The sequence below is a fragment of the Condylura cristata genome, unplaced genomic scaffold (genome assembly GCF_000260355.1).
Source record: "Condylura cristata isolate star-nosed mole 26May11 unplaced genomic scaffold, ConCri1.0 scaffold00021, whole genome shotgun sequence".
NCBI classification, from domain to species: domain Eukaryota; kingdom Metazoa; phylum Chordata; class Mammalia; order Eulipotyphla; family Talpidae; genus Condylura; species Condylura cristata.
The window spans coordinates 5,808,255-5,819,910 of NW_004567122.1; the positions used below are offsets into that span (position 1 = coordinate 5,808,255).

Below are 11,656 nucleotides of genomic sequence, written 5' to 3' on the forward strand. Positions count from 1 at the left end.
CTCTCACCGCCCCTGAGCCTCTGGCCTGTACCCAGTTCTGTATGCACAAATAAATAAAATCTTTAAAAAAAAAAAAGTATAAGCAAAATAAACACAAAAATATCCTCAGCCAGTGTTTTAGGTTAATTAAAAGAATACAGCTGGCTGAAACTCCGTAAAGGGTAATTTTGCAAGTATATTAAGAAACTTAAAAATGTTTCTAACTTTAATTTTTGACCAAGGGATTTTTTTCTAAGGAAAGATTGGAAATGGAAACAAAGCTATTTAAGAATCTTTGCCATAATACAAGATATAATGGCAAAATTTTGGAAACAGTTATTCATCAAAAATTCCTTAAAGAATGCTATAAACCAATGACTTCAGTACTATGAAAAATTACATTTTCTAGTATTTAATATCACAATCAACTTTAAGTAAAAAATGTTGGACATAAAACCATCCTTATTGTTGAATATCACAGCTGGAAAACAAGTATGTTTGTATGCATTAAAAAAAATCTGTAAAGAAACATAATCAAATGTTGACAGCATAGTCTTCATATATGTCACCATAAGCATCAACTTAAATCAGTTACATTTTTTAAAAGCCTGCACTTACTAAGAAAGGGACTACTTCTCCTAATCACAGTTTCTCACTTACGTTGATTCAGATCATTAAACACTGGAATATTGGTTAACTATTACATAATATTTTTTTGTATCTTCTATAGCCACAAAAATTTTATACTTGCATACCTGTTATGGAGGTATAAAATTGCTATAATCTACTGTGGATGTGTCTTATTTCAACCAAAACTATTTCAATTAAACTCGTTAGCAGTTTAACTATCTTGTGTCTATATAAGCAGGTAGACAATATAGTGACGTAGAACTCGGTTTTGCCATTTTGGCTGACTTCTGAAGTAATGCACTCCTGGGCCGGAGACAGGACCTTGCTATCTCAAAGGCACGGCCTCAACACTTGTGTCGGTTTCCTCTGGTCTCCAACCCCCATCGGGAGATGCAACGGGTCCAGGCCTGCACTGCACGGCTTGAGCTGGGGAAGGGACACTGAACGCAGGGGCTGCTGTTTTCTCACACGCCTTAAGCAAGCTTGCTTTTCACCCCCGAAGGAGATATTACCTCATCCTCAAAGTTGCTTGCGGCCAACACAAGAGGGAGGAATGGCCCCGGGGAGAGGGATCCGAGCCATGTATCCTTGGCTTGCTGGCAGCTCCCCCAGCAACACACTTCTCGGCCATACATGTTCTTGGCTAAATTCAAATTTTTACACGAGCGTCCCTTCCTTGTGCTGAAGTCAAGTTTTATTACTTCACATTATCCTTCTTACAAATGAATAAGTTATTCTAGTACTGGTTTTTGGATGCTGGCTCTTGACTGAGAGACAAAGGCCTTGTGTCTGTATACACTGGGCAGGAATATATGTGGGTATTCAAAGACCACAGAGGTTTGCGTTTCAACACTGACCTAAAACATTAGCTATGTAAATATGTACTGGTCACACCTACCCAAGAAGTACTCTGTCAACAGCTACATTAGTGGAGGAAGAAATCAGAAGTTTCCATGGTCTTGTATTTCTAGCTGTAAGAGCTTCACTCTTTTCAAATAGCTGCACGAAGAACAAAATCACCACTGCCAGCAAGTAACTCTTTCCTGCTCCAAAAACACCTAATTTTGTTGAAGGGAAAAATAAAGATCACATAAAAAAATTCTGAAAATACATACTTTATCCACCTACTTTCCTCTTGCTTTTATTTAATGCATCCCTCAGAAATGCTGCCCACTCCCCTCTAGCGTTTACTTGGGCCGGCTCGGATTCAAAACGCTTGTTTAGTGATTCTGGAGTCTTATTCCACTGGGACATCATTAACAAGCTGACCGGGATACAGAAGCCGGGGTAACACCGTGTCTTCAGGGCGCTTTTCCCGCTTGCTGCTCACCGTGGACGATGGTGATGGGGAGGCTGGGGCTTGGCGGCTCCTGCACGGTCTCGGCCCCTGTGTGAGGCGCCATCATCTGAGCTATCTGCATTAGGGCTGCAGCTTGATCCGCGTTTAACTTGTGGGCCTGAATGAACTCACTGGCCAACTGCTCTGTTGCTTCCAAGCTGAGGAGTTCACATTTTGTGTTGCTAGATGTGCAGGCTGGTGGGATGAATTTGCTCTTGTTAACTCTCTTGCTGCTACCTGTAGTTGATGAAGACCTAGTAAAAGGGGAGCAAGTCAGATCAAAGAAAAATGAGGGACTTTGGAAAAGGTGATAGATGTATTCATAATTTAGCCTTTATAAACATAGAAAATAGTTTTCTTTACAGGCACATGGCATTCTGGAGGGTAGGGAAGAGAATTAACATGTGCTGGGGCTGTGTTAGCAGTCATTTTACATGTATGTTGATGACATCTCGATAACAATTGTTAGTGAACGATCCCAAACAGATACAGAAACACTACATCTATCCTCACACAGCACAGTTAATAAGTGGTATAGACTAACTTTGATGCCCATGTTCTCATACATAATGCTGACTGAGATCATTAATATGGCCCCTTATTTCTGGTAACGAACAGCAAATAAATTGTCTTTATTCATTTCAATGTAGGTAAGTAATATAATGGAATCATAAGGATTTTTTAACAAGGACTTCGTTGTGCTGAGAAAAAAAATGAAACACTGGTCCAAAGTAGATCCTAACTTCCAAATTAGAAACTAGACCTTTTTCTGTCATTTTAAAAAAATAATATAATAGTTTATTTTTACATCATTTTGTGCCTTTTTCCATCTCAGTTGTAATCCCCAGGGGCTTCCCATCACCAAATTTTACCTGTGTGCCATTGACTTTTTCTATCATTTTAATATATCACTTCTGATTTTCAAAAAAGAATGGGACACAATTACTATCAAAAATAAAATAGGTATCAATATACATAATGGATTCAAGCTTGTTAAATGTGTCTTTTAGAGATTAAATAGTTTGTGCATTAAAATAAAGTTGAAGAGAAAAAAAAGACACTCTAAATAGCCTCAAGAAATTGTTTCTTGACAAACGGAAAAAATGCAGTATTTTTAGCTGTAGTCACAATAAACAGAGGGAAGAATGGGTAGCTGGAGGAATGGAAAGTGATATATTTATGTCCTTTTTTTATTTTAAACTACTGACAAATAGTCATCTCATAATCTGAATGCGATTTAAAATTTTATTGGCAATACATATGTAACAGAGTTTGAATTTTCATATTCACATCTGATCACTTACTTTTGAGCATCAGTGATCCCTAGGTCAGAAGCTACTTACATTGTTAACAGATACTGCATTAGAGGCAGCATAGCTGGATTGAAGTTGTCCTGGATGTTCTTCAAAGTGGTCAGCTCTGTGCTGGCGTTACAGACCAGTAACGCATGCACCACTGCTGTAGAAAGGGCAGAGGCACAGAGCATGTAATGACAGTATGAGAGATCATGAGAAACTAAATACTCATGTAATTCAAGAGTTAAGCTACTGACTCCATTATAAGACATACACTTTTACTTTATGCAAAGATCCGATCCTTTGTTCTTTAAGATACTCATTCACACTTGATACATAGATACCATAAAACGCGAAACTCAAGTAAGATCAGGACTTCCATAATCAGGGGATGAACAGATCTGAGGAAGCGAGGGCCTCATGGCACTCCTGGACAGCAGCTCCATTAAATCAACACTCCACTTTGTGCTGGACTAGTTATTTGAGTCATTTTTGTACATTTTCCCTATACTTCTTCCTCGATTATATAATATATAAAAAGCAGAAAATTGCAATGCTGATATTGGTGAAGAAGTAATTACAAATATGAAAAAAATGCATAATGTGAAAAGTTCACTAATTATAGAGTCTCATTAGAATCAAACTGGTAAATCAGATTCATTCAGTTCTCAAAGAAAAATCAGAAATTAAAAATGTGCATGAAACCATTGAAATATATCATTAAAGTCTGTCTTTCAGTTAGAATCAAATTCAAGCAAGAGAAATTATTCCAGAGATCAAAAGGTGTACAGAAGGTGTAGACTCATAGCATTGGATGGGAATTCAGCTACCTAAAGTTTCCTTTATTTAAAGAAAAATGAGGCAAGGTGCAGTTTCTCAAGCATTTCTCAAGACAAATGATAAAATACCCAGATAAAAATCATCTTCCTGCTTAACTCCCTGAATAATCTCTTGCAGAACCTCTACAACCTTCTCAGTGAAACAATAAACAAAAATCTGTTTATTAAGTATACCTGATTATGACAGAATTAGAACTGGAGGTAAGAAATGATTTGAGTTCTTACTCATGTTTAGTGTCTCTTTTTTTAGAAAGAAGGTATATACTGTAAAATTCAATTCTGACAGAATATTTTTGTGAGGCTTAAGATGTGATTATCTTATTAGCTTTCTGGGATGCAGACCAGAATTATTTAGAATCAACTTCCACACACATTGTATACGAGATGGTGGGAAGTACAGAGGGCACTTTCAGTTGGCTTTAACAACACAAAAGTTAGCCGTGTTGCTCAAAATACATCTCCGGTCCCTCACGGTACCGATTATACTAATTAAGACAGAGATGTTAATACTTACTGTTGGTGGGCCAGTTGGAAGGGAAATAACCTTTCAAAGGCAGTAGCTCCACCTCACTGATAGCTGACGGCCCAAAGAAAGCACTGCATGCAATAAAAGTGTCCAATTCAAAGTCTAGAGTTTTGGAAATCACCCAGAGATCATCTGAAATGGCAAGCATTTTTTTTAAGTGACTCCAAACAGTGCTTAATGCAAAGCTAACTGGATTTCTTAGATACATAAATAAAAGAGTGCATAACTAAAATAATCTGCATGTTGTTTTATGCATAAATAATCTTTTAAAAAACTTAATAAACTTGAAAGAAATTTTTAAAAAGCCAAAAAACTTTAAAAACAATTAGTAGAAAATTATATATGAGTAATTTTTAGATTAGCATAGGGAAAGAGTTTTAAAATGAGATATAACTCACAATATAATTTACTAAGTTGTACTTTAAGACATCTCTTTAATATAAAAATTTTGCAGAACTACATGCAGCACCAGCATCTCGGCTCAACATACCTTTGCTGTAAGTTGAAGAGCATTCCTTCCGACTCAGCTTAAGGTAAAGTCTGCTTTTAGGTTCATTATAAAATTCAGGATTTATAGTAGTAAACTTCTTTAATTTTCCATATTGTTTCCTTTGAAAATCAAATCCTTTTCTGCACAATGAGTAAAGAACAAAATGAATTTGATATAAAGTGCAACATTTTTCACCTGTGCTAGCTTAACGTCTGTTTCGGCGTATCACATAATGGTCCTAGTTATGTGTATTTATTGAAATATACATAATACATTCAACATCACACATTTTTCTCTTGCTATGATGCCTTTAAGTCTACCCTTTTGCCAACTTTCAAATATACACTTCAATGTTATTAACTATGGTTCCATATTCTTTACATTATACTCTCGGAACTTATTTGTTTCATAAGTACAAGTTTGAAAGTAAAAACTTAATAATCTTTGAAGCACAGTATGAAAAGAACTGGGGTGTGTATATGTTTACATAGTTTGATACATGTACCCAAAATATAATATAATGTCCAAGGAAAAAAGAGCAACCTTCACAGCATTATTAGTTTTAAAAAATACTGAGATAAGAAAAGTATCCAAAAGACAGAGTGCCTAAGTATCTTTGTCAAATTCAAATAAGCATCTCTGTTTCTTCTGTATGTTACAGGATATGAGTAAATGGAACTATACATGTAATGTGCTTAGAAAAGTACCTGGCTTGGGTAAGTTTCCAATAAATGTTGTCATTAATAAATTACCAAACACACAGTCATTATATTTCCTTTCTGGGTAATCCTACTTTTCTAAGACATGTTTCTCAAAAGTAACATTCTATATAAGTTACTTTTGTGGTTTGTTCAATAGGGTTTCTCTTAGGATTGTGACTATATATTAAAATGAACAGAAAAATAGTAGTATTGCCAGTTTTTCTGATATTGCTAACCCTGCTTGATGGTTAGAGGGGATCAAACATACCTCTTGTTATAAGATCTGAGATACTCTCTTCTAGGTACTTTTTATATCTCAGGCTCTTAAAACTGGTAATACTGTCAAGGCTACAGTTTCTGACAGAATTACAGGTGGTTATTTGGGATGCTAACACGTACCTCACTGAAAGTTGACATTCCTCATAGAGGGGTATCTTCTGACTTCTTAAGTACAAGCCAATACTCTTTATATCACTTAAAACCTTGGTAGGTAGAGACTCTCCCTGTGTAAAACTTTCTGGAGTCACTTCTTCAAACCACTTGAAAAATTTGCATTGGTCAACTTTGGGCCCATCACAGGCATAAAAGAGACGACCCTAAGGGGGAAAAAGCATTAAGTTTAGTGAGAAAAATGATATTTTTATTTTTATTGGTTTTGTATTGTTTATTATGACTTTAGATAAAGTTTGCTTGGCAGTAAAGCACTTCAACAATTTCTTACTATATAACATCCATTACCATGCATAATTACTATTAATTTTTTTCATAACTTAAGCAACAATTTAAAATTAAAACCATCTTTTGCATTATGTTCTTTTAATCAAAAATCACATTTTCCTGACAATATAATATTATAAAAGTTTTTTTCTTTTTTAAAGATTTATTTACGGATGCATGCAAGAACTAGGATACAGGCCAGAGGTGTGGCGGTTATGAGGATTTACTAGAGACAGAGGGAAGCAGAACAGGCAGATTCTGTTCAGTGAAATATACTGAGGGGAGCAGCAGGTGGGACATGAGAAGTCTGCCACACCATGTGGTCACCTCCCTGCCCAGGGATCAAACTTGAACTCATGCTGCAGTGGTTTTGGATAGCTTCATAGTGCTGTGCTTTAACAAGCTGCACCACTAGGGAGGTCCCAAAAGGTACTATTTTTCTCATTTAAAATGTTGCCTATAGGGCCCTCCCTGGTGGTGCAGCAGGTTAAAGCGCAGTACTAAGAAGCTAAAGCCACTTCCACATGAGTTTGATCCCCGCCTGCCCCAGAGGTGACCCACATGGTGTGGCAGACCTCTCCTGACCCGCCCGCTGCTCCCTTCAGCAGAGTACTTTGTCGATCTGCCTGTTCTGATCCCCACTCTGTCTGTGGTGAACCTTCTCGCCACCCTCCATCTCTGGCCTGTACCCCAGTTTTGTATGAATAAATAAATATTTAAAAAAAATGTTGCCTATAGACAACCTAAAAGCTGTCCAGATGTTCCTGCTACAAGGAACATGATATGCATTTCTTCCCTCCCTTTTCTCACTCACATACAGAGACGGACAGACACATGATCCACATAACTGCTGTTTTATTTTTAACAGAATGATAGATTTTTCTACTTTAAAACCTAACCCATCAACATAGCATGAGCATAATTATGTCATCAAGTAATTTTAAGACAAGGAAGATTTTTTTGTGGCTCTGTTATTATTCATGAATTCTGCTTTGGGCAACAACCCCCCCTTCTTTGTTTTTTCAAATTTCATTAATTTTCCAATTATTACCTAAGTATATAATTTGGGTAATATGACAAGTAGATTTCAATCCAAATTTACATTCTCAGTGAACGATGACGTGGAATGTGTGAACACCAGGAGAAAGAGAATACAGTGTTATACATGAGTAAGAACTGTTGATCTCCACTTCTTACGTTCACGTGCTCCGGAACAGCATGTGACGGCCTGGTCAGGCAGAATGCTTTCCTGTTCCTTTGACTTCACCTATTACTCACACCGGGGAGCACACGGTAGACTCATCTCTACATACCGTCCACCCCAGTTCGGACAGATCCCCGCTCTGGTGCTTCCTGTAGTTTGGCCATCTTCCTCCTACTGGATCACTTACAACATTATATATAATCCCTGTCACATCTCTCTCCATCCATCCACTGCTAAGCAGTAATTGCTCAGCAACCTGAAGACTGACCTTCTCTCATAGTTTCTTACCCTAGCACACTGATCCTCTCTCAGTAAGAACCTGAGGGTTTACTGTATGTTATTCATTATCGCCTCCAGTAAAAGCTTGCTCTTTCAGTAAGTTTGTCACCAAGCAACAGCTTCCTAAGCTTTCAGAAGACCTGCATTTGGCGGACAAGCAGAAGAGTGGGCACTTTACCTTATTCGGCCCTTCCTTTTTAACCATGACAAGTTTCGCAGGCTGCTGATGATGGCAGGATGGCACGTTGTTTTCTGTATTTTTCGGTTTCTCTCCTTTTGATGACGTGTAAAATGATATGTCAACTTTTGAAAGAGCTTTGTGCAGCTTTTGTGCCAACCCAAATAGCAAAATATTTAGATGTTCTACAAAAAAAAAAAGATAATACAGATTAAAAACATAGTATGATCTGCAGGTGCATCATGTATTGTTACCTAGATTTGAAAATATCCTTTCAATAAACTATATACTGATATCTTAATACTAATATCCATGTAATAAAGGCAATATTTGACCTTGTACAACAAAACACACTATCAAAACTAATTGATGATGCATTATACTGAAACTTCCCTGCTTACTTAAAAACCATCTTACGGTTCTAATTTTTAAAATTCTAAACTAACTAGATGACAATGTTGTCATTTCCACTTTGAAAGCTCAAGTTTGACCTGAAATTAGAATAAGTTATTGTGAAAAATTGAGAAATGTGGAAAATAACAGACATGTGGAAAGTTTATTATGAAATTCACAACATGCAGAATTACACTTTCTCAGTTACACTACTCACATAGAGCAGCAGTCATCACAGAAGGAAAAACTCAGTGATACCTATGAGACAAGATGTAAAAATCTGCTTGTAATGTGCAGGAGACTGAAAAGCAGCTGGTATGTGGATTTGCCTTCGGGGAAGATAAGTAGATTTTATTTTCTGCCCACTTGGGAAGCACAGCTCAGAGTCACTGATCTGAAATGAAATAATTCAAGTTATAATTATTCCAGGAAAATATTGCTTAAGAAAATAAACGAATTTTCTTTTTAATGTCCAGAATTCCTGAATGTCATCTTCTAATTTTAAATGAGAAACTTCACATAGCAAGAATGGCTTTGCCTCACACTCTTTTAATTATAAATAGGATGATGTAAATTTTTCTTGCCTGCACTTTGATAAGTTTTTACTTAATAAGTAAAATATTTTTGGCTAGGAAAAAAATAACCATGTGAGTAGATAGTTATATATTGCCATTTCTGCATCACAACTGTAATAAACATTCACAACCAATGTATAATGCAATTACGCTAATGTAGAATGCAATGTATAATGTATTACGCTAATAGTGACTAGCAAAACTGAGCTGATGGTGAAAAATAAAAACAATCTTGGTAATAGGAATAGTAGAAGCAGATGTAGAAACAGCAGCTACAATCTTCTAAGGACATACTATGTGCCAGAAACTGTACTGGCTACTTTCAAATACATAATTTCATTTAACACTCAACTACTAATAAGATCTGGAGTCAAAGTAGATGTAACTGTAGCTTGAGTCTGGGAAACTTAAAAGTGGACTCCAAGAGGAAAGTCATTACTGCTGCGCCGTTCTGGTGACTCCTTTGTTGAAATCCAGACAGAAGCTACCAGGGAAAAATGCAGCAAGAGATGTCAGTACATTTCCTCACCTGAAAATCTCCTGTTACACCGTGGCTGTAGCAGACAGACTCTCCTAGTATACTCTGAATTTCCTCACTCTTGGAAATCGGCTTTAAATTCAAAGAATGCGCCTTCTTTCTGGAAACTGAATCTTGGGTGCTAAAGTCCTGCCGCTGCAGCATGTCTTTCATCATTTGCAAGTGCACTGCATCTGAGGTGCTCTTGCCCACAGCATCACTCCACCTTCCCCCTGCACCACTGCACCTCTCAGGAACGGCCTCAGCAAAGAAGCTGTCTGTTGCTCGTGGGCTAGCGCTGCCTGGGGCGGCCCAAGTGCGCTGTGTTACCTTCTGATATTTCAGCCACTTGCTTTGAATAGGCACATTACGGGGAAGCAAAACCTCCCCTGGAGTCACATCCCTGAATTCTTTAGAGAAAGAAGTTTCACTCTGGTGCCCAGGACCAAAGTCAAAGGAGACAAGTGCTGACTTTTCCCATGCACTGGGCACAGAGGACCCAGAAGCCTCTAGCCTGCCACAGGCCGTCAGGTAGGGATATGGCAAAGTGGTAAGTGGAACTTGGGCTCTACTTACGAATGGGAGCCTTGGGAGGTTCGTATTCTCCAGAAAACTGGCTTTTTTCATGACTGAAGGGGGAAAAAAGCTGATTAAATAGAGATGTCATTGTCATCAGACTTTTGGAAATGATGGGTAGGGAAACAAAAAAAGCAGAAAGGACTAACATGCCTTACAAAAAGACCCAAAAGGCAGACAAACAAAAAGAAAAACCAGAACACCAAGTACAAAATTGTATTTTCTATCTTAAATTAAAAATTATTTTAACCTCATAAATATCTGAACACTTAATTAACAGGCCCAAACTTTTTTTTTAAAGTTGATGAACCTCAAATCCTCCTTTTTCTTTCCTCTCTTAACTGAAGACTCACCCCACGCAGCTGACAGAATATTGACATGGCACGTAAAGTTTTCAGCTTTACAGCAAGAAAAGGTTCACCATCCTCACTTGACAGGTGAGATCACAGAAACCCAGAGGTGACATGACACCAACTGGCAGGTGAGAACGAGAGCCCAGAATTTTCTGTTCCTTCCCCAGAATTCATGGTTATTTGACCTTACTCCATGATTGAACTTCCTTTACATATTTATTATACTAGTGATTAACATGTTGACCTTCATTTTAAAGATGCGTTTTAGTTTTTAATCTATTGGTGTGTGTATTGTAGTTCAGTTCTGGTAAACTCATGTTATAGCATATTTTAGCTGAGTTATCATTCCTTCTGTTTGTCAGCAGCATTAGTAACAGATGTATTTCTGAAAATGTTAAAGGTAAAAACTTTTTCTGAATTAATAAATCAACAAAAAACACTGCATGGGAACTATGTAATTTTTAACATTTTTATCTGACAGGGCTGCGGTTCTGTAACATACCTTCTTGACAGAATAGTCAGAAGTCAGTATTGTTTTTATAAAGTGTTAGGATGCATTTACCAACAAGCCAGTCACTACAGAGTGAGAGGTTCATGTGTGCAAGCACCTTTTACTGAGCTGTCCTCCACCTGCTTTGGATCACCTCCGCCCAAACCGTCACTTCCCTCTGGGCTACACCAGCCCCGCCACCCAGGCACACCACAAAGTTTTTCTTTTTAATATCATTTGCCCATGACCAAATCTAGTTCCAAAGCAGGTTAAGTCACTCACGAAACTTGATACTTGATGGGTGAGTGACAGGTTAGTGAAATATGTCCTCTGTTTAAGGAGTTCACCATGGCTGCTGTCTCTCCTTCCCTGCCTCCCACTCACTGCGTAGTTAACCCACTCTAAACTGACTTCTGGCCTTACTGTTTCACTAAACTGCTCCTGCCAAGGTCACCTTGACCTCCAGGTTGCCAAATGCATGTTTTTGTCTCACTCAATATAGTTTTCAATAACGAGGAAGAGAGTCATTCACATCCTTTATACATTCTAGTAGAAATAACTGCAAACTGTAGCAG

General features: G+C 37.6%; 1 protein-coding gene across 1 annotated transcript in view; it reads right to left on the reverse strand.

Moving 5' to 3' along the window:
- ZGRF1 (zinc finger, GRF-type containing 1) overlaps positions 1-11,656 on the reverse strand; it is a 38,310-nt gene that overhangs the window by 6,474 nt on the left and 20,180 nt on the right. Inside the window, exons 11-19 of the mRNA XM_004686482.2 lie at positions 9,675-10,291; positions 8,829-8,964; positions 8,178-8,362; positions 6,199-6,395; positions 5,099-5,238; positions 4,597-4,740; positions 3,292-3,406; positions 1,940-2,202; positions 1,508-1,667 (exon numbers count right to left, since the gene is read on the reverse strand). Coding sequence (XP_004686539.1) covers positions 1,508-1,667; positions 1,940-2,202; positions 3,292-3,406; positions 4,597-4,740; positions 5,099-5,238; positions 6,199-6,395; positions 8,178-8,362; positions 8,829-8,964; positions 9,675-10,291 — 1,957 coding nt within the window. The remainder of the gene's footprint in view (positions 1-1,507; positions 1,668-1,939; positions 2,203-3,291; positions 3,407-4,596; positions 4,741-5,098; positions 5,239-6,198; positions 6,396-8,177; positions 8,363-8,828; positions 8,965-9,674; positions 10,292-11,656) is intronic.